At 42.8% G+C, this 24,518-nt stretch overlaps 1 protein-coding gene across 4 annotated transcripts in view; it reads left to right on the top strand.

Moving 5' to 3' along the window:
* The window catches only part of NUB1 (negative regulator of ubiquitin like proteins 1), a 99,435-nt gene that overhangs the window by 22,033 nt on the left and 52,884 nt on the right, over positions 1–24,518 (top strand). For all 4 annotated transcript variants that reach the window (XM_077268654.1, XM_077268658.1, XM_077268656.1 and 1 more), the window contains exons 4-6: positions 867–925; positions 6,846–6,916; positions 15,777–15,971. In XM_077268654.1, coding sequence (XP_077124769.1) covers positions 867–925; positions 6,846–6,916; positions 15,777–15,971 — 325 coding nt within the window. The remainder of the gene's footprint in view (positions 1–866; positions 926–6,845; positions 6,917–15,776; positions 15,972–24,518) is intronic.

Below are 24,518 nucleotides of genomic sequence, written 5' to 3'. Positions count from 1 at the left end.
CACGCTCCGGCGCAGGCATACTATATCGTCCCTGTTAAGGGCAGAGCAAAGTACTGCAGTACGCAGGCTCCGGGAAAGGTCAGAGGCCCAGCGCCTGTGCACTGCAGTACTTTGCTCTGCCCTCCACAGGGCAGACAAAGTACGCCTGCGGCGGAGCCGCAGCGTGAAGACAAGAAGAGGACGTCATCGTAAGAAGATGGGAGGCCCCGGACCGGACCAAGACACCCATCGGATCGGACCGCCCGCCCAGGTGAGTATAATCTAACCTCTTTTTCTCATCTTTCAGGTTACATCGGGGGGCTTATCTACAGCATTCCATATAGAGATAATAGGACCTATGAACAGGTGGGCTCAAATGAGCAGTGAATAGGAGAATTGCTGTTGGTGGGACCTAGACCTTTTTGATTTTGCAGAATTGATAACAGCAACTCTGCATAAGGAATTGGGAGGGAGGTGAGCTGCTAACTGCTATGTAGAAATCAATAGTCTGCAGAGAGGAGGCTGGTATCTGAGGAGTTAACTCCTCTCTTGGGACACCCTCCTTGAATGTTACTACTGTACACACAGAGCCAGGCTCTAGTGATTGGGCTCCTTGACGACAAGCTGTACACTATATAAGATAAAAGCTCTCATTGCAGGAGAACAACCGCTGTTAGCAAAAGCAACTCAATTGCAAACTTTCTTATTTTCATGCTTTCTAGCTAACCATACTAATCCTATCCTCATCACGTTTTCTTCCAATAATGTAGACTAGAGGAAAGTTCCCCAGCTAAACGCTTTCTCTTCTGTGTTTCGCTTCTCTTCCACTATTCTTTATCATTTGAGGTAGGAAAATCCCCTAAACTGCTCTGTGTTGTGTTTTTAAGGGATCCAGAAACTTCATGGAAACGTCCCTTAATATCACAGGGAAGGAGTTGAGATACCAGTAAGTGCAGCTTTTATCATAATTATATAGCACTTCAGTAACCTTACACCTCAGACACAAAATGTCCATATACACAGAGATATTCTGACTGCAACTCTGGAGATTATGGAATTCAGGGGTCTCCTGCCTGAAGATGCCGAGGCTCCTCTCCGGCACGGCAGGCCTTGTCACACGTGGATATTTATGTGGGTGCATTTTATTCGAGCATAATTGACTTGTACAGTGGGGAATATAAGTATTTCATACACTGCTGATTTTGCACGTTTTCCCACCTACAAACAATGGAGAGGTCTGTAATTGTTATCATACAGTAGGTGCACTTCAACTGTGAGAGACACAATCTAAAACAAAAATCCATAAAATCGCATTGTATGATTTTTATATAATTTGCATTTTATTGCATGAAATAAGTATTTGATACAATAGAAAAACAGAAGTTCATATTTGGTACAGAAACCTTTGTTTGCAATTACAGTGGTCAGATGTTTCCTGTAGGTCTTGTTAGTCCATGAGCCAAGAACCAAATTTGACGATATCGGTACCAAGCGGAGTGACTAATTCTCTTTGGTATTTTTAGGTAGATGCATGTCTGTAGTTTATTTTTTGATATGATAGCCCTTACATATACGTAGCTTATTAACCCCTTCAGCCCTAGGCCTATTTGTACCCAAGTGCCTAAGCCAATCTGACCTGTGCCACTTCATGGGCTAATAACTTTGGAACGCTTTCACCTATCCAAGCCATTCTGAGATTGTTTTCTCGTGACATATTGTACTTCACGTCAGTGCTAAATGGGAGTCAATATATTTTACCTTTCTATATAAAAAAATGCTAAATATTCGGAAATTTTGGAAAAATCGGCAATTTTTTAACTTTGAAATTCTCTGCTTTTTACAAAAATACTGATACCCCCCATAATAGTTATTAATTTACACTCCCCACATGTTTACTTCATATTGGCATCATTTTGAAAATGAAACCTTATTGTTTTACGACGTAATAGGGCTTATAGTTTTATGCGCAATTTTTCACATTTACAGCAAAACCCACTTTTCAAAGGACCAAGTCACTTCTGAAGTCACTTTAAGGGGCTTACATAACAGAAACCACCCATAAATTACCCCATTTTGCAAACTACACCCCTCAAGCTGTTCAAAACTCATTTTTAAAAACTGTTAACCCTTTAGGTGTTCCACAGGAATTTTAGCATGAGCCAAGAACCAAATATGACGATATCGGTACCACCCGGAGTGACTAGATGTAGTATTTGTAACAAAATTTAATCCAAGTTATGTAAATACACACTGAACATGTCATGTGCATATATATATATATATATATATATATATATATATATATATATATATATATATATATATATATATATATATATATATATATATGTTACTCCATAATATCTTCAACATCGGACTCTGAATCTGACTGTTGTTCTACTGGCTCGTCTTCAGTACCCTTGTTCTGGCATGTCTGTAATCTGCACATGTCTGTGCACTTCAGGCCATTGCTGAGGCAAGTACACTGAGGAAGTTCACATGACCGCACACACTTGCAGGACAGTAGCTGTATAATAGCTTCTGGTGCTGGTGCCCCTTGCATCCACTTGACAACAAGCTTTCCGTCGTTATCTATCATCCAACCGCAGTCTGTTGGGTTTGCAACCCATGGCTGGCTCTGCAGACTTCTCCTCCAGATCGCAGCCTGGTAGTTTGCACGCAGTGCATGCATGAAAAGGCAGTCCTGGCAAGGAGGGAGTTGACTTGACTCTACCACTCCACGTCTGGCACAGAACAGCTGATAACGGAGCCTGTTTACCTCAGTTGTTTGGGTAGTTGGCAGGTACATGTGGCAGGTGATTTCCTGTAACTTCTCAAAAAGTTCGGTAGACACTTCCCATGAACGACCAACTTCCTGAAAGGCATCCTGGTATGTCTTGTTCATCTTCAACTGCTTGAGTGTCGTCATCTTCCCACGGCCAGCGAATGCACTGACGGTGTCACAGCCTGTAAATGCATGCATACCAATCAATGAATCACATACGCTGCCTCCCAATGTTCGGCTCAGAGTGGTGATATCCAGGAATCTTGTCCGGTTCTGTGTACCGCATTTCTGGAACAGGTGGGATGGGATTTTGTGGCACATGCCCAGACACAGGACCATGACATCAGTATCCTCCGAAGTGATGATGACCGACTTGTAACCAGATTCTGCTGCATGAAGAGCATGGAGAAGGAGGCGTGTGTCTGCTTCTTCTTGATTTGACTTAAGGTCAGCAGCCTCTTCCCACTGTTCTTTGGTGATCTTAAAGCAGAGCTGCTCACATGTGACATACAGCTCCTTCTCCTCAAGCTTCTCCCTGTGGTGTTTCGCCTTCCATTCTTCTACCAGAAACTTTATGAGACTTGCCTTGTTGGAGGAACTACTTAGAAGCTTTTTCCACTGCTGGATGTTGTGCCCATGTTGAATGTTCTTGAAATGGATCCCTGTGCCTTCATATCTGTTGACTCTTTCTGTATCTTTGATGGATGTCTCCTTGTAGACGTCAAAGACAATATCAATGCGCTTGCTCTTAGCACCCTCATGGATAGCGCGACTCATTGCTGTGCCTGCTAGCTGGCCAAATGTTGCATTGTTTCCCTTCAGTTTCTGAACCAGGCTCATCCCATCAATGATGGTTGCAGAGGGCTCGGGGATCACTTCTGCAGGACGAGCATTCCTCTCCAACTCCCTTGCGAGGGCAGCCTTGTTGGTCTTGCGGATAGACCCATCACCATTGGCAAGTGCCCATGGCAATGGACCCAGGGGATGAGTCAAGACATCACTCATTTGTAGCTTTCTGTTCTCAGCTACAAGTATCATCTGGCCAAATAGGTTTCTGTCAGCCTTCAAAATTACCTCCTTGCCAAGACCTTGTCTGCGTGTCTTCATTTGGATGTTAGAGAACGTTTTAAGTTTGTTCTTCGTCATCTTGTCATGAAACAATGTAGTTGGCTTATCGGTACCCAAACGCTCATCCTTGAATGTTTGATATGCATCCTCTCCTATACTGTATGCCCCTTGAAGGTCTTTGGCTACATCTGGTGGTGCTACAGTCGCTGTTGACAAACTGATAAGTTCACCATTATGCTCTTTGTTGAAGGGGTTCACCCAACCTGTCTCCAGCAGTTGAACGAAAGATTGGACATCGGCTTCATCTCTTCTAATCCTAGACACCTGTAGGTCTGAATGGCTGAAGTCAGTATATTGTTGGCCTACCAGGGCCCTCAGCTGCCTCAAGTACATACTGCGGTACTCTGATGTCAGGTAGAACCTGGAAACAGCTCCAACTTTGAGGCTGAAGCCTTTTGTGCCCCCTGGTGTCTGGGTGTCTTTGTTGATTGTCTCTTCAATGGTCTGGTCCACAGGAATTCGTCCAAAAGGATTCTTGCTACCGATCTGGACCGAAAAGCCACCTTGCATGAAGTATTCATGGACCTCTGGGTGTTCTATGGGCAGCCGAGACATTGTGGCATAGTAATAGGTTAGGTATCGGGCATAGTTGACCTTGTCATAGGCAAAACACCATGGTATCATCTGTCGGATTGCTCCTAGGTGAAGCATCCAGTTGCCTTCTCTTGAAGCTCGAACCAGGGCCAGCATGGTCTCGACCATGTCCAAGTATGACATCCAGAATGCTGAGAGTTGTTCATTTCTGAGAGTCTCAAGATAAACTTGAAAGAGCTTCAGGGTAAGTGTGCAAGATTCATTATCCAAGAGCTTTTCGAAGGATCCCTGCGACACACTGATGCGAAAGTTTGTGATGTTCTTCAGTGTTTCATCCAGATGGTGAAGGTCCCTTGCATGGTTTTCTTCTAGCCATGGAAGGAAGTTTTTCCATGCAAGCCTCATAAGTGCTTCATAGACCAGCTTGTGTAGTCTCACTGCTCTGTTGTACCTCCGGCCGTCCATCACTCCAGACACTGATCCTTCAGCGATTACACCGGATTCAACACACAGATCTCTAAGGCCTGCATCCTGAAATAGGTGTCAGCCTCTACAGAGGGAGATAGGAGCTCTGCAGAGAAGACCGGAGAGTCCTGTTCAGCACAGAACGTGTATGTGTCAGTGTGTGTGCGTGTGTTGGGGCACCTCAGGGTGTCTTCAAATGTGACATAGCCCCCTAGATTTCTTCCAGTAAAATTTGCACTCCAAAAGTCATTTGGCGCTCCTTCCCTTCCGAGGCCTGCCGTTCCCCAATACTGCAGTGTACGACAACATATCGGGTGTTGTTGTGTTCGGGAGAGATTGGTGAACAAATAGTGGGGTGCATTTTTTGCTGGTACACCTCTTAAAAATAAAAAAATGAGCCTAAAATGACACCTTCATGTAAAAAATGCACTTTTTCCATTTTCTCAACCAAGTGTTTCCAACTACTGTGAAACACTGGTTGGGTCAAAGTGGTCACTATACCCCCTAAAAGATTCCTTGGGGGTGTAGTTTCCAAAATAGGGTCACTTTTTGGGGTTTCCACTGTGGGGGTACCTCAGGCAGCCTTCAAATGTGACATGGCCCCCTAGATTTCTTCCAGTGAATCCGCCACCCAAAAACCACATAGCGCTCCTTCCGTGTTGAGCTGTGCTGTGTGCCCATACTTTAGTTTACGAGTACATGTGGGGTGTTTCTATAAACTGCAGAATTAGGGTAACCAAGTTTGGGTTTGCCGTTAACCCTTGCTAGGTTGCAGGTAAAATTGGATTACAATGTAATATCTGGAAAAAAAATGAAATTTTGAAATTTCGCCTTCATTCTGCTAAAATTCCTGTGGAACACCTAAAGGGTTAACAGTTTTTAAAAATGAGTTTTGAACAGCTTGAGGGGTGTAGTTTGCAAAATGGGGTAATTTATGGGTGGTTTCTGTTATGTAAGCCCCTTAAAGTGACTTCAGAAGTGACTTGGTCCTTTGAAAAGTGGGTTTTGCTGTAAATGTGAAAAATTGCGCATAAAACTATAAGCCCTATTACGTCGTAAAACAATAAGGTTTCATTTTCAAAATGATGCCAATATGAAGTAAACATGTGGGGAGTGTAAATTAATAACTATTATGGGGGGTATCAGTATTTTTGTAAAAAGCAGAGAATTTCAAAGTTAAAAAATTGCCGATTTTTCCAAAATTTCCGAATATTTAGCATTTTTTTATATAGAAAGGTAAAATATATTGACTCCCATTTAGCACTGACGTGAAGTACAATATGTCACGAGAAAACAATCTCAGAATGGCTTGGATAGGTGAAAGCGTTCCAAAGTTATTAGCCCATGAAGTGGCACAGGTCAGATTGGCTTAGGCACTTGGGTACAAATAGGCCTAGGGCTGAAGGGGTTAATAAGCTACGTATATGTAAGGGCTATCATATCAAAAAATAAACTACAGACATGCATCTACCTAAAAATACCAAAGAAAATTAGTCACTCCGGGTGGTACCGATATCTGGCCCGGCTCATGGACTATGTCTTGCAGTTTGCAGACACTGCAGCAGGGATTTTGGCCCCTTCCTCCATACAGATCTTTGTGGTTTCGTGGCTGTCGCTGGGCAGCATTAAGCTGAGAGCAGCCACTATACAGTGAATGGATCTGTGCCGCTCTGTATACTGCTTACATCCAGCCGCGTTATGGGCGAGTCGGACCCCCAACAATCCTATATCCTGGTCATATGGATGGGTCATAAGTGTAAAAGTAGTGGACAACCTATTTAAACCCTCTTATTAATATACCTCAGGTTGAGAAAGCTGGGGATTCACTTTCCATACTTGCTGCAGTACTGAACTAAGTGAGATGCATCCTCCAGTGCTAACGTTCAGCTGTATTGTCGGCACAGGCATTTACTGAGGATTTCACCCAACTCTCCTTATTTTGACTTTGCTTTAGAATTGCAGAACAATTCGGACTAGAAGAAAGTCACCTAAAGATAATTGCTAACCGGAAGCAGCTTGAGACTGGTAAGTTTCAGCTTTTATTTTTTCTGTACTGGATTAATTTCTATAAATGTGTCTTCACCACTCTATTATATATTATTATAGCACCTGTGTAATCTGCTGGCTGCACATTATGGGTGTCCTCCTGAGATAACACTGCCTCAGAATGGATCCGGCTGGCTGCGCCCAGATGCTAATGCCACCAGCTTTGCCCATTGACTCCATTCACATGGGACTGTGCTAATCTCTAGTTTTAGTAGATACTTGGAGCTCATTAAAGGGATTGTCCACTGCTCAGACAACCCCTGCTCAATTACTATATTCCACATGTAAAACTAAAACGGGTTGTACGCGTCTCCAGTGCCGGCATCGGGTGTCCCAGGGCTCACGTGACTTAACACTACTGCACGTCAGGGCCAGGAGCTGAGTACCCTCCTACCCTGTGGCACACAGATATCTTCTATTATATTCACATCTTAATGACATGGGAATCCAGATAGCAAGGAACCAGATCAGAACGCTAGAACCAATGAGAACCAGTTTAATCCCATTTCTGCCTTTTAAAAATCCACTGAACTGTTTTTGAGAAAATTATTTTTTACTGTAATATGCAAATGATGCTCATAGGACTGGATAGCTCTGCCCAAATCATACACCATTCCTCCTAGTTTTACTGGTGAAAAATCTGTTATTACAAGGTTACCCACAAGAAAAGAAGCTGTGCTCACTTTACGGCCGGGATCACACATACGCGAGATACGGCCGAGTCTCGCAGGTGAAAACCCTCTTCTAGCGCCGGCACTCCGGAGCGGAGCGTGCAGCCGCATAGCAATACATGGAGCTGCACGCTCCGCTCCCAAGTGCCGGCGCCGGAGGAGGGTTTTCACCTGCGAGACTCGGCCATATCTCGCTATGTGTGATCCCGGCCTACTACAGATTTCAGAGGTGACGGAGTCCCTTTGCACTTCTGGAGCAGTGACACTGAGGCCATGTGCATACGTTCAGTATTTTTCGCATTTTTTTCGCGTTTTTTCGCTATAAAAACGCAAAAAAAATTCAAAAAAACCGCTTACATATGCCTCCCATTTTCAGTGTTTTCTGCATTTCTTGTGCAAATGTTGCATTTTTTTCCGCGAAAAAAAAGCAACATGTTCATTAAATTTGCAGAATTGCGGGGATTCCGCAAACCTAGGAATGCATTGATCTGCTTACTTTCCGCATGTGGCTATGCCCACCATGCGGGAAGTAAGCAGATCATGTGCGGTTGGTACCCAGGGTGGAGGAGAGGAGACTCTTATAATTGGTAAAAAAAAAAAAAAAGAATTAAAATAAAAAATAGTCATATACTCACCTTCGATGGCCCCCGCAGGCTTCCGTTCCTATAGATGGTGTGTGTGAAGGACCTGCGATGACATCGCGGTCACATGACCGCCATGACGTCGCGGTCACGTGACCGCGACGTCATCGAAGGTCCTGCACACACACACCATCTATAGGAACGGAAGCCGCTGAGGAGATCGGCTGTCTGCAGGTGAGTATAACCATTTTTTTTTATATATCTTTATTATTTTTAAACATTCTATCTTTTACTATTGATGCTGCATAGACCGCATCTATAGTAAAAAGTTGGTCACACTTGTCAAACACTATGTTTGACAAGTGTGACCAACCTGTCAATCAGTTTTCCAAGCGATGTTACAAGCAGATCGCTTGGAAAACTTTAGCATTCTGCAAACTAATTACGCTTGCAAAATGCTAAAAAAAAAAAAAAAAAACGCGAAAAAAACGGGGGAAAAACGCAAAAAAAAAAAATACGGATTTCTTGCAGAAAATTTCTGGTTTTCTTCAGGAAATTTCTGCAAGAAATCCTGACATGTGCACATACCCTAATTATGCACTGCTGCTATCTCTTGTTTGGCCACAAGATGGCATCAGAAATTCACCTTTTGTTTTTACATTTTGTTAAAACATTAGTATTATCATCCAGTTTAAATTTTTTTATTATTATTTTAGCTTCTTGTCCATAAAATAACAAATACAACTGTTACTCACTGCCGCTCTAACTTTGCGAACCTGCTGCTGCCTCTGTCCTTTGTTGATATGTCACATTACCGCTGCTGACAATCTCTGGATACAGCAGTGATGCTGATCTAGACCCCTTTTCAGTATCACTCTGGCAATTTTTTTTATTGCCTACAAACGCATCTGTAAAGTTTTTAAGACAGACATATTTGATTTTTCACATTTCCAGCACAGTCCCCATCTAATTCTAGCCTGCACAAACTCCTCATCCTACTGTCACCCCAATGCTGAGCTGCTCCTCTTAGTGCCTGATAATGCCCAGTACTGTACCCATTGTAAAATGCCATCTAGATGGTAACATTGCCCCCTAGAAATTATTAATGCCAAGTATCCTAGAAAGAATTAGTGCTCACATTTTACCCCTTAGGAATAGCAGTATGGTGTCTCCACAGCCCCTCATATAAAGTATGATGTCTACCATAGCTCCCTTTACATAGCATGATGCACGCACTCCATTATATATACTGTACATCATACTGTCACCACAGCCCATTCCCCTCCTTTTTATATACATTATGATGCCACCACAGCCCCACATACACAGTATGATGGCACTCACAGTCCCTTATACATAGATCGATGGCCACATAGCCACCTGTTCACAGTAGGATGCTTACTATATACAGTATTTTGTCTCCCACAGTCTCTCACACATAGTATGATGGACTCCATAGATCCCTATATTCATTATGGTGCCCGCACACCACGTTGTATTTAGTATGATATTCCCAAAGCCACCGTTACACAATATGATGGCCACCACAGCTCCCCATACATAGCATGGTGGCCCCACATGCACAGTATAACGCCCCCACAGCCTCCTATATATACTGTATGATGTCTCCACAGCTCCCTATACTCTGAATGATGTCCCCCACTGCTCCCTGTATACTGCACGATGGCCTCACAGCTTCCTATACACGGTATGATGCCGGTCCTGCAAGTAAACATGCTGGCAATCAAATTGTTAATGCCATCATAAAAATCATCCTCATCAGCGCATTGCCCGGTGTAAATGAGATGTGCTGCGGACAATATGTTGCTGTACGAGGACAGAACCATTGTAATAAGGATCCGTCTGGTCCCATTGGGTTTCGTTGCGCTGTGTAAGCAGGTCAGTAACCAGCTTGTATATAGCTGATGGGGGCTTGACATTACTGGGCCGGGATCAGCCCGTCTTCGTGGACCGTGATGTCTTGTCTCTTTCTTAACTTTTTTTTTTACTCTATTTGGTCTGTTTCCTGCATATCACTGAGGTTTGGAGGGGCATGAACCTTTGTATCTTTCTATCCTCGGATAGGTGGTCTTTCTGGCATTGTTGCTAGCAGAAAAACACTTGCATTGAACAGTAATTACTTTTTTGTGCCCATTTTTCCCATCTTGTGTCTGTGTTTTGTTACTTGACAGCAGTGTTCAGAATAATATATTCATTCTTGTTCTTAATAAGAGCCTTCCAGGCCCCCGCTGTGTATTGCACGTGACTTAATTCGGCATTGTTCTCCGTGGCATATTGCCATCAGCCTGTAACACTTTACAATGTGTTCCTGCTTCGCATCTCATGATGAATCTCATACTCGCATTTACATTAGTTTTGTCAAATGGGTGACATTCCCATTGCCAGCGCTGATGTCTGAGCCATGATACTTGAGTGAAAGGGGTGTTCCTCTCAGCACCTTTAGGTTTTACTTGTTCTTGTAATCAAGGGAGGTGAACCTCTTGGGCCTCTCTATTAAAGGGAAGGTGCCGCCAGTTTTCTTGTAATTTGCTTTTTTGTGAAATTAAGCTTAAAATAGTAATTAAAATGTATTAATGCAATGTTTGCAAACATTTCTATATGAAAAATGTTATATATTTTCTTAGGATCCAAGAAGTATCGTTTCTCCTTGCAGAGAGTGACATGATAAGCATGTCGAGGTGAGGAGACTTAAAGCCGCAATGCTCCTCTGGGAAATATGCAAATTGTCTCTTCAGAGAGGAAGAGGACTAGAACTCTAGTGCCACCTATTGGAAGGTAGCAATCCTAACAGTCAATGTCGACCCTTTAACGAGCCTTGTCACATGACTTAGGATAAACCAGATCTCCACTTTGCACTGACGAGGGGCAGTACCCCGAAACACAATGTCTGCAAATTGAGATTCTGGTTTGGCTATTATCCTAAGTCATGTGACATGGCTCGTTAAAGGGTCGACATTGACTGTTAGGATTGCTACTACCTATAGGTGGCACTAGAGTTCTAGTCCTCTTCCTCTCTGAAGAGACAATTTGCATATATTTTCTTACAAATATACATATAATTACCACTAGGGGGAGCATTTTCCGTTTTAGACCTCAAGCAGCTATAGTGAGACTTACCAGCTTTACTGTTAGCTGGAAATTGGGGCAGTAACTGCTAACATCACCATTTCCCTCCCCCTTTGGGTGGTCTAGTATCCCTGGGGCAGAATTAAGAGTAGCATCACAGGGCAGCGCCATTTTGTGGGTGACTACCCTGTGATCTGCTATCACCAGCAGTTACTGTCTCTCTCTCTACAGCTCCTGCTGGGATATTGCTGATCTTACACTGTTCCTCCTTGATGTCTTTGCAGTCTCTGATACTCTGCCCACATTTTACTCCTCTCAATCTAGGATCTGTTCTGAAGCAGTAATGCTTCTGTTAGCATATCCTAATGACAGGAGACAAATCGACAGCCCAGGGCTCCATGAAAATGGCAGCAGAACACTCCCACTACTGTGAATTGTGCAGCCCACAGTGGCATGCCCAGTTCACAGCAGTGACTGCTCCATTACAATAGATGGGGTCAGCAGCAGTCTGTTATCGCCTATGACCATGGGGTGCCATATTATGACACTGATAGTGTCCTGCTGCTACTGTGAAAGCAAGATGTCAGCCCCCAGTGTCTTCTTTAAGCTCCAATAACACAAAAAATGTTTCAAATGCAGTCAAATCTTGGTTATAACAGCATGTTATGCTACGTTACATTGATTTATTAATGATCTACAAACGCTGTACCTTCCCTTTAAGCAGAGACATGGTCCATCTATGTATTACAAATGTATTATCAAATAGTAAAAATCCTACAGCAGCTCCAGGAACAGATCACGTCACATTTTATCAACATAGGAGTGCAAATGACAATGGCTTGTTATTCTGCTGCTTTTAGGTACCAACCAATCAAGAAAACAGTTTGAGCATGGCATTACACATTCATGCTGCCTGGACAGATACTACTGGACACAGTACATGTAGAGCCATTTTTGTGGTGTTTTGCTTCCTGTTTGAATATTTTTTTTTTATCCATTTTTATGAACTCTAATGAGTTTTATGGTTTACAAATTCCAAATTTAAAGAGTATGGAAACTTCTTACATGGGGGAGGGGGTTTCATGTACAAGCTTTTTCTCTTTCATTCTCTCCCTTTCACTTTCCTTTCTCTTTCCCTCCCTTTCATTCTCTTTCACTTTCCCTGCCTTTATTTACCTTTCAATTTCCCTACCTTTTTTTTCCTTTCTCCTTCCCTCCCTTCTTTCTCTTTCCCTCCCTTTCTTTCCCTTTCTCTTTCCGTCCCTTTTTTTTCTCCTTGAATTCTATGGTTTTGCTTATTAGACCATAATGGAAAAAAAACAACAACTGAGTTTTAGAAGGTCTTAAAATGAAGAAGTCAGTACAACCTCAGACGAACACATCACAATTACCAAACAACATTGTGTCATTATGTATTTAACAAAAACTTGGCAAGAATGCAGAAGCAGTGTGTGAAAAATTAAGTACACCTTTACTGCTTCTATAGAAATTAAAGAGTTGGTCCACTACCTAAAATGTCCTTTCTAAATATCTTTACACCCTTACCCCTTTTTTTTTCTATTGTGTGTGGGTTTTTTTTATACTGCCCTTGATGTGACATTTCGTTTGAGAGGAATAGCAAACAGGATGTCACAGGAGGCTGGTGCTGCACTCACTTCTTTACAGCGTCCATCGCTCCTCCTGGAACAGGACTTCATCAGGGTGCAGCGCTGCAGTTACTTGCTAAAGCTTTTTGCCTCATCGCTTTCTGACAGTGTACTAGATCCATGGTGATAGAAGCTATGGGAGATGCGAGTGCAGCGCCCCCACATCTCCGCTGATGCTTCTGTGAAACAAGATGTTGCCAGGGGTCGGAAATAGAAGCAGTGAGTGACACCAGCGCCACCTCCTGATGATGATTCATTTGGCCAAGGATCCAGGACATCTTCAGAGGGCGGCATTGCAAGATAACTGCATCTTTGCCTCCTATAATGTCCTGTTTCAGGAAGCGTAATGGACGCGGCACGAAAGTGAGTGCAGCACCAGCTTCATGTGGTGTCACATTTGAGACTCTTCAAATGAAACATCCAAGGAAGTACAGTAATTATATACATCAGCAAGTCTGACTACCGCTATAAAAACAGACATTTTTGCATTGTCCTGGTCTTCCTTGGAGTCAAAGACATTAATGATGTTGGAGAAGCAATTGTTGTTGCCCATTAATGTAGGAAGGGCTGTGTGTATTTAGTATGGAATTATTGGTAATTACACACTTACTGCAGTAGAGATGTAATCGCTGAGGGTTCTTTTTGACGTTTAGTCCTCTTCTTTTCCCCTCTGGTGCAGCACACATGCTCTATTGGTCCTCCAGGTCTTTGTTAACATGAATAAGGTGTCATCTGCTTCCTGTAAGCCGCCGTTGCAGTCACGTGTCGTGTTTTATTGGCATCACCATTCAGCGATGGAAGCCGTCACGTGCTCACTTCTTCTACACAAAGATCACAAGGACCTCCTGAGCTTTTGGACATTAACAGCAAAGCAACAATATGCGTACTGTGGGGTTATTTATTTTCCTGCTTTATAGCATTGACAGCTTTTTTTTGGCAGTGTTTATTTTTGGGGGTTGGGTGGGAACTAGATAATTCCTTTAATGTGTGGTTTGTACATCTGCTGGATTCAAACAATTTGTGTAAATAAATATTTAGCTAATGTGTCTATTAATTTACTTAGCAAAGTAATCGAAAGTTGTCATCTGATAAGTGTAAGCTTCTCTGGCATGTTCTCTAATTAGCGTTTAGGGCCAGGGGAGGCTGATGTAGTGACGGAGACAAGCAGATCATTAAGCACTTAGCATTCTTTAAATGTTTACTATTAAAAACAGACGTGTAGGTCACTGGTTGGGCAAACAAGATCTGTTACTAATTTTCAGGAAGATAAATAGTATTTTCCATAATCATGGTCAGTACGGCTTAAATGCACGTGGTATGAAGTCTGTATAATTCATTTCTATTTTATTGGTGGGAATCGGTTGAATTTTGTTCTGGGAAGTAGAAGCCATTGGCAGCCGAGGTTGTGGTAATGGCTAAAGATGATGGAGGCCGCGACTCGTCAGTCTTTTAGGCTTTTTTTCTGAAAGTAAATGCTTGTAATGGTGTCTTCTATGTCTGTGTCTAATTCACTTTATAATTTGCGCCTTTTTTTCCGTTGACTTTATTTGCTTTTTTTTCACACAATGTGGGCTTGGCACAATTATTCTCATGTAAAGACCTTTTTTTTTTACATGGTCTTCTGCAAGCTTTGTCGGGAGCGAACGTTCAGTCTCTATAGTTTGCATGTAGCAATGATGATTTTAGAGAACACGTGAACTACCCAATCAGCCAACAAACAAATGTTTTCCTGTTTCATCGGCTGATTGGAGGCATGATTTTAAATAAGCCAATGAAGAACTGCCAAGATCTGCTAATTGGTACATGTCCAGCAGGGGAACTACTAGGAACCAGTTGTCCTCTGGCAAGTTGTGGATGGCCACAAAGTTATGGAGAAAGTTGATTAGATTTCCATAGCCTGGAATACTGTGGTTGGTTATAGCTGCTGGCAGCTATTGAAAGCATAACAGGAATATGGCTACCACAGTTGGACTAAGATCTGTCGACATCTGTGTATCCTGTGTGAAGTATACAGCAGCCTCAGTGTATCCTGTGTGATATATACAGTAGTCTGGGTGTATTATATGTGATGTATTCAGCAGACTATCAGTGTCTTCTATGTGATGTATATGCAACAGTCTCAATGTCTTCTATGTGATGTATATACAGCGATCTCTGTATCGTGTGTAATGTATATAGCAGTGTGTCACTCCTCTGTGATGTATACACAGCGGTCTCAATATCACCTATGTGAATTATGTACTGCACTCTGTCTCCTGTTTCCTATGTGATATATTTACAGCAGTCTCAGTACTCCTATGTGATGTATATAAAGTGGTCTCAGTGTCTCTGATGTGACATATACTTCAGTCTCTGTGTATCCTGTGTGTTGTATACAGCAGTCTCAGTGTCTCCGTTGTGACATACTTCAGTCTACGATGTGACATACTTCAGTCTCCGTGTTTCCGGTGTGTTGTATACAGCTGTCTGTGTCACCTATGTGATGTATAAGCAGCAGTCTCAGTGTCTCCTGTGTGATGTTTATACAGCAGTCTTGGTTTCTTCTATGTAATGAAAACAGCAAACTGTCGGTGTACCCTATGTGCGTCAGTCTATCACCAGTTCATGGTATTTGTTTTTCTTACAGGTCTTTTTTGTTTTTCTTTCAAATTTAGACTCTACTATACCAGTGAATCCTAGGAAAACGTACCGTATATTCTTTCTTTTTTTTTAATGCACACCACATTAAGAATTGTAAAAACTTAGTGATGTTCAGTGTAATTTAACCAAGTAATATGGTTAATATTTGCAAAGATGAGTTTAATTTTTATTTAGACAATTGAATTAATTATATTCAACTTTTTTAATCATTCAGATAAAACTCTTCAAGAACAAGGTGTTTGCCACAATTTCAAGATTTTAGTCCTAGAACTCAGCTACACTGAGGAAGAAGCCAGGAAACGTGTGCACAATGAAGAAAAGCAGAGAGAAGAGGTGGCACAAAAGGATGAGAGTGTGAAGAAAAAGATGATGCGCACAAAGAGAGGATTGGAGATCCTCGCAGAGAGAGGTAGAGTCTTCATTTATTTATAAATAGAGCGATTTACCATGAATACTCTGGGGATTGGTTACTTGTCCTCGTGGGTGAGAGTATTACCAAATGGGGACAAAAACGGACACCCATACCCCTGACTTATTGAAAATTGTCCCATCCAGTTTCTGAAGTGGCAGGGCTGCAGATACCTTTATTAAGCTACTTTCACACATCAGCTTTTTGCCGTCAGGCACAATCCGGCAAATTTTGAAAAAAAAACGGATCCGGCAAAAGTTGCCGCCTGATCCGTTTTTTTCTCATAGACTTGTATTAGTGACAGATTGCGACGGATGACCTCACGTTTCATCTATTTTTCGCCGGATCCGTCAAAAATTGTTTTTCTGGTGGCCAGAGAAAATGGACATAGTAAGTTTTTTGTGTCCGTCGAAAAAACTGACCGCAACGGATTTATCGCCATCCGTCGTTTGCTATAATGGAACCCTACGGTGCTGGATCCCGTCGCGACGGTTTCTTTCTTTCTTTCTTTCTTTCTTTCTTTCTTTCTTTCTTTCTTTCTTTCTTTCTATGACTGTTGCTGTACTTTTGCATGTAGCAGATTTGTTGCAGAGATTTCTCAGCTTGTAACATGTATTCCATACAATGGAGTAGGGCCTGTCAAAAGTTTAGACACACCTGTTCATGCAGTGCAATTGTTTGTTCTTATTGAAATGTGCACATTGTGAATTGAGACTGATGGCAGCGAAACCACAATGGCATATGTGCAGGAAAACATGTTAGGCAAACCATAATATGTGTTAATGCTTAGATTCCTCAAAGTATCTCCTTTTATTTTACACAACCTTCTCTCACCTGGAATGCTTTTCAGTAGCTTTGAAGGCTTTCCCTAAGATCCTGGGTACTTGTTGGCTGCTTTAACTTCACCCTGGTGTCCAACTTTTCGCAATCCATTTCAATTGGGTAGAAGTCCGGTGATTGTGGTGGCCATGTCATCTGACACAGCCCTCTCCTTGGTCACATAGCCTTTACATGTCTGGAGGTGTGATCTGGGTTATTGCCTTGTTACAACAAATATGATGTTATTAATAAGTGTGTAAACCTGATAGCAAATACTGTGGTAGCCATGCTGGGTAAATGTGCCTTGAATTTGGATCAACAGTGTCATCAGCAAAGCACCCACACACCATCACACCTCCCCGCTTCATGGTGGTCACCACACATATAGAAATCATCCTCTCACTTTTTCTGCATATCACAAATATCTAGCGATTGGTAGAAAAAAATCTGACATTTTGACTCCTAAGACAGTACAGATTTCCACTGATCTAATGCCCAGACTTTGTGTTGCTAGCCTCATACAAATCTCTTACTGTTTGCAGTCCTCAGTAGTGGCTTCTTTGCAGCAGTTCGACCACACAGTTGATGTTGAGATGTATCTGCTACTTGTTGTCTGTGCATCCTTTTTGAGGTCGTGCTGTCAGTTTGTGTTTTCTGAGGATGATAACTCTGATGAACTTATCCTCTGCCGCAGAGGTAAATCTAGGTATTGCTAAGTTTTTCTTTACTGATTGTTCTCATGAGAGTCAGTTTTAATGTAGCAATTGAAAGCTTTCGTAACTTCAAGGTTCTAGAATATTTCCAGATTGACTGACCTTAATGTCTTAAAGTAATGATGGACTGTCATTTCTATTCGCTCATTTGAGTGATTCTTGTCATATTCTGGCTTAGCACAGTAGTGTGATGGGGCATTCAATTCCCTGTCCAGGCATTCCACGTTCTACTCTGCAGTGATTTTCTAAAACGTCACTGCATAGCAGAGCAGCTGCATGTGATCGTGCAGAAGCAGGGAGCCAGCTGTCGGGCTCAGCCTGACTTCCCATAGTGAAGGCAGAGATGGTTTATTACCGTTTCTGCCTTCCCTACCGCTGTATACACAGTGCTGAACAAGCGCTGTGTTCTCAGAAAGCAAATGCGCTATCGGCACTGCCTCTCCGGTCATGAGATCCTGGGTGTGGGGATGCGGCAGGTGCTGCTGGGTCATAGAAAACACAGTCCGCTCTACTATACAGCCTGATGAAAAAATTATTTGAATATCTGAACTAAAAAACATTTTACATCTCTTTAAAATGCATGTAGGAAAAAAGTGTCACATTATTATTATTATTATTATTAAATTTTTATTTTAATAAGAAGTCTTGACATTTTGAGACTGGCTACTAGTGCTAATGCTAAACTCGTTCTGAACAAATGATTTTTCAGCAGTTCCATTGTTATCACAAACAGAATTACAATAACATGTAATCTCTTCATATACACTAGTTAATGGGTGAATGTCACAACTCGCCTCTATCCCCTCCCTGCACAATGACTAGACTACAGCATGCTCAGAGAATGCTGCAACTAAAATAAATAGGGTTTGAGTCAGTCTGTTGTTGCTCCTGTCCATGTTAGGCACAGGGAGTAGGAGTCTAATATTAGACTTTGTGGCTTGGCTAAAATCTGCAAAACTTTTTTTCTTCATACCACTCCTTATGTTAAATAAAACATTTCCAAAACATACATTTAACAAATGACCAAATGTAAAAAAAATGGTCATATTTGATGATCTGTTGCTAATGTGGCTCATTTGTGTGTAATGTGACTATTAAATTTCTGCTGTGACCTTCTCCGTCTGAATGTAAAAACTACAGTATTCTTTAAGTTGGTTTTGGTCTTTCCCATGGTGATAAGCAAAGCAAGGTTTACATCCATTTTCTCTGAAATGTATTACGGTAATTGAATATGAAAAATTATCCGGCACAGTAAAGAAAATATTGCTAAGCTTAGCATTTTATTTTGCAGAAATTGTCAAAGTCTCAGCCTATTTCCTGCCTTTATCACACAATGTGTGCACTGTGGTGGTCTGAGGCAGTCTTCATAGAAATATGACGTGCCACCATGGGGTAGACCCAACTTTGCACCCATGTGGCTCTCCATTTGTCACCAGTGTCTTTTTGAAACCGGAAAACGCCCACAATTCCTCATAAAACATAGAAACCAGCACTGCCTGCATAACTTCTAGTTGGCGTTTTTTTAGGCTTCATTCACATTTGTACGCCTGCAGACAAGACATGTGCATAGAAAGTGTCTGCCCTACATCAAACTACGTCTGTCTGAATTTCACCTTCTACGTCCTCTTCGTCCATATGAAAACCAAGAAATTCTCCTGTTTGTAAATCATGCAGTCATGTCAGCTTGCACACTCGCTTTATTCTGCTGGTCATTTTTTTTTTTCTTTTTGTAGTTTACTATTGTAGGTTGTGACCATCTCCTTTCTGACTGAGTAATCCTGAGTAATTAATGGCTGATGCTACCTGCCCTTTAAATTTGTAGGCTTATAGCCCGAGAGAGGCATATCTGATAAATACTAGATTTAGGGTCTAGTGATAAGCGAACGTGCTCAGATAAGGTCTCATCTGAGCATGCTCATGTGCCGAGTGTCTTCAGTGTGCTCGTAAAATATGTGTGAGTCCCCGAGTCTGCATGCCTCGCAATAGTTCAAAAGCCGCAATACATGCAGGGATCGCCTAACAAACAGGAAATCCATGCATGTGTTACGGCTCTCGAACAGCTACAAGACATTACAGGTGCGGGGACTCGAACATATTTTATGAGCACGCCAAAGACCCTCAGTAAGCACATGAGCATGCTCAGATGAGACCTTATCTGAGCACGTTCGCTCATCACTGTTAGGGTCCCATCTAAAAAGACCACCTTGTCATGGTTGATGGGCTTTCATGAATTGGCCAAGTACCTTCATTTTTATAAGCATATCCATATAGCAGTAATGCACGTCAAATCTCATATACTCAATGTCTGCACACATCTTAGCGCTTACAGGGGCTGCTGTAGTCTCTTGTTTTGTATATCTCTATACACGTTTGTTTTTTTGTTTTTTATAAAAGACATCCATGTTTTATTACTGCTTTCCCAACCTGCGTTAAATGGTACAGACAGGAAAACATACGTTTTTGCCATATTGAAACGTATTGATATACTGTTCAACACATCTTCCATTAAGAATAAAGGATAAGAAAACCTATACAGTACATCATTCATACTTTCTTTGGGAACCCAAAAAACATTGTCAACTATGCTATTTTTTCACATCCCCCCCAAAAAAAGCAACATGAACTCGACAAAGCATAGGCAAAGAGATATATATATATATATATATATATATATATATATATATATATATATATATATATATATATATATATATATTGTAGCGTTTCACCCACTACGTGTCTTGGGGGACACTGGCTTGGCATAGGATTCAAGCACTCAGGCACGGTACCTCGCACAAATCAGCCCATATGGTTTATTTAAACTCCGCATAAACCAGGTAGGGTACAGTCCGTTTCATTACAGCCACGAAACATTATAGGACATCAGTCAGTTCATGTAGCATATAGGCTTCTCTGCCGTATATTATAATCCCCTTGTCCGGGGTTACCTTTCAGGAGTTCCACTCCTCACGCTGACTTCACGTCAGTCCCAGGTCCTCAACACAGACCGTCCAGTCTACGGTCTCTAGGTGCTTCCAGGACCTACAGCACACAGGCCACTCAGTGCCAAAGCCCAACCATGTGCTATTCAGGAATTCCAACACAGGCTTCCAGGGCCTTGCACTTGGACCATTCAGATCCAAACACAGGAACCATGTGACCCACACCCTGGTCACATTATATACCCTTAACCACTCCCTTGGATGGGAGTGTAGATGTGTGGCTAGTTTGTCCCGCCCATCTCACACAACTAGCCTAGTAAGTCTCCCTTGACTATTATACAACACTACACAAACTCTTGAGGGACTACAGGTCCCAGAACAACCACGTTACATCAGACTTACCACGCAGACTCCCTCTGCGACACATATCGGCCATTCACAACACTGCCAGTCACTGTTTCATCACAACTATGCCTCCAAGTGCATCTTGAAGTGCACACACAGCGCCCCCTGGCTATAACATTGGTCACTGCACCACAATATATATATCTACTATATAATTGTCTAAGGGTCACTTCCGTCTGTCCTTCTGTCTGTCTTTCTTTCTGTCACGGATATTCATTGGGCGCGGCCTCTGTCTGTCATGGAACCCAAGTCGCTGATTGGTCGTGGCTGTTTTGCCACGACCAATCAGCGACGGCCACAGTCTGGCGGAAAAATGGCCGCTCCTTCCTCCCCGCAGTCAGTGCCCGCTCCGTACTCCCCTCCAGTCTGCCCTCACACAGGGTTAATGGCAGCGGTAACGGACCGCGTTATGCCGCGGTGTAATGCACTCCGTTACCGCTATTAACCCTGTGTGACCAACTTTTTACTATTAATGCTGCCTATGCAACATGAATAGTAAAACGATCTAATGTTAAAAATAATAAAAAAAATAAAAAATCGTTATATACTCACCGTCCGTCGGCCCCCCGGATCAACAACAGGCCTTTCCCGCTCGCGACGCTCCAGTAACCGGTCCATGCTGCGATCTCGCGAGATGATGACGTAGCGGTCTCACGAGACCGCTACGTCATCATCTCGCGAGACCGCAATGCACTCTTGAGACCGGAGCGAACCAGTACGCTTGGATCCGGGGGCTCCGGAAGGTGATTATATAACTATTTTTTATTTTATTTCTTTTTTTTAACAGGGATATGATGCCCACATTGCTATATACTACGTGGCTGGGCAATATACTACATGGGCTGTGCTGTATACTACGTGGCTGGGCAATATACTACATGGGCTGTGCTATATACTACGTGGCTGCGCAATATACAACGTGGGCTGCGCAATATACAACGTGGGCTGCGCAATATACAACGTGGGCTGCGCAATGTACAACGTGGGCTGCGCAATATACTACGTGGGCTGCGCAATATACAACGTGGGCTGCGCAATGTACAACGTGGGCTGCGCAATATACTACGTGGGCTGCGCAATATACTACGTGGGCTGCGCAATATACTACGTGGGCTGCGCAATATGCAACGTGGGCTGCGCAATATGCAACGTGGGCTGCGCAATGTACTATGTGGGCTGCGCAATGTACTAAGTGGGCTGCGCAATGTACTACGTGGGCTGCGCAAGGTACTGCGTGGGCTGCGCAAGGTACTGCGTGGGCTGCGCAATGTACTGCGTGGGCTGCGCAATGTACTGCGCGGGCTGCGCGATATACTACGTGGGCTGCGCAATATACTACATGGGCTGTGCTATACACTACGCATACATATTCTAGAATACCCGATGCGTTAGAATCGGGCCACCATCTAGTGTATATATATATACATGTGGAATTATATACTTAAAGGTAAGGTACCGCGTTTGTAGATCATTAATAAATCACTGTAATGTAGCATAACATGCTGCTATAACCAAGTTTTAAATGCATGTGAAACAGATTTCGTGTGTTATATGTGTTTAAAGAAGGAACTGGGGGCTGACATCTTGGTTTTGCAGCAGTAGCAGGGCACTAACCGTGTCATTTTACAGCACCCCATGGACATAGGAGCTAATAGACCGGCGAGGACCCTATCTATAGCATTGGAGAGGTGTTAGCAGTGAGCTGGGCACGCCTCTGTGGGCTGCACAACTCACTGCTGTAGGTGTGACTAGCAGCCATTTTATTATAGCCCAGTGCTCTCTGCCCAGCTCCACTTACTCTCTATCACAGGAGCTCCATTCACTCCATTAAGCTGCATTCCCAGCCTGCAGAGAGAGGTGACACCTGACACCTGTCTGCCATACAATGTATCTCTCCCCTCCCTCCACAATGCCTGGCCATTCACTGCAGACCTGGAGCTCCTTCTTATTACTGAGGGATGAGTCACAGACAGCTCTGCACAGACAATGCTGCTCCATACATAAATACCACATAAACTAACTGTGCTTCTGATGCAGTAACTGCTGGTGATGGCAGATCACAGAGCAGTCACACACAAAATGGCTCTGCCCTGTGATGCTGCTCTTCATTCTGCCCCAGGGATATTAGACCACCCAAAAGGGGAGGGAAATGCTGATGTCAGCAGTTACTGCCCAGATTTTCCAGCTAACAGTAAAGCTGGTAAGTCTTACTATAGCTGCTTGAGGTCTAAAACGGAAAATGCTCCCCCTAGTGGTCAATATATATATTTGAAAGAAAATATATAATATTTTTCATATAGAAATGTTTGCAAACAGTGCAAACATTGCATTAATACATTTTATTTACTATTTTAAGCTTAATTTAAAAAAAAAAAAAACTACAAGAAAACTGGTGGCACCTTCCCTTTAACACAAAAGTGTGAAACAACTGAAATTATGTCTTATATTCTAGGTTCTTCAAAGTAGCCACCTTTTGCTTTGATGACTGCTTTGCACACTCTTGGCATTCTCTTGATGAGCTTCAAGAGGTAGTCACAGGAAATGGTCTTCCAACAATCTTGAAGCAGTTCCCAGAGATGCTTAGCACTTGTTGGCCCTTTTGCCTTCACTCTGCGGTCCAGCTCACCCCAAACCATCTCGATTGGGTTCAGGTCTGGTGACTGTGGAGGCCAGGTCATCTGGCATAGCATCCCATCACGCTCCTTCTTGGTCAAATAGCCCTTACACAGCCTGGAGGTGTGTTTGGGGTCATTGTCCTGTTGAAAAATAAATTATAGTCCAACTAAATGCAAACCGGATGGAATAGCATGCCGCTGCAAGATGCTGTGGTAGCCAGCCAGCAAAGCACCCCCACACCATCACACCTCCTGCTCATGCTTCACGGTGGGAACCAGGCATGTAGAGTCCATCCGTTCACCTTTTTTGCGTCGCACAAAGACACGGTGGTTGGAACCAAAGATCTAAAATTTAGACTCATCAGACCAAAGCACAGATTTCCACTGGTCTAATGTCCATTCCTTGTGTTCTTTATCCCAAACAAGTCTCTTCTGCTTGTTACCTGTCCTTAGCAGTGGTTTCCTAGCAGCTATTTTACCATGAAGGCCTGCTGCACAAAGTCTCCACTTAACAGTTGTTGTAGAGATGTGTCTGCTGCTAGAACTCTGTGTGGCATTAACCTGGTCTCTAATCTAAGCTGCTGTTAACCTGCGATTTCTGAGGCTGGTGACTCGGATAAACTTATCCTCAGAAGCAGAGGTGACTCTTGGTCTTCCTTTCCTGGGGCGGTCCTCTGAGACAGTTTTTTTGTAGCGCTTGATGGTTTTTGCCACTGCACTTGGGGACACTTTCAAAGTTTTCCCAATTTTTCGGACTGACTGACCTTCATTTCTTAAAATAATGATGGCCACTCATTTTTCTTTACTTAGCTGCTTTTTTCTTGCCATAATACAAATTCTAACAGTCTATTCAGTAGGACTATCAGCTGTGTATCCACCAGACTTCTGCACAACACAACTGATGGTCTCAACCCCATTTATAAAGCAAGAAATCCCACTTATTAAACTTGACAGGGCACACCTGTGAAGTGAAAACCATTCCCGGTGACTACCTCATGAAACTCATCAAGAGAATGCCAAGAGAGTGCAAAGCAGTCATCAAAGCAAAAGGTG

This window comes from Ranitomeya variabilis, chromosome 6, assembly GCF_051348905.1.
Source record: "Ranitomeya variabilis isolate aRanVar5 chromosome 6, aRanVar5.hap1, whole genome shotgun sequence".
NCBI classification, from domain to species: Eukaryota; Metazoa; Chordata; class Amphibia; order Anura; family Dendrobatidae; genus Ranitomeya; species Ranitomeya variabilis.
This window is presented reverse-complemented; position numbering and strand designations above follow the sequence as displayed.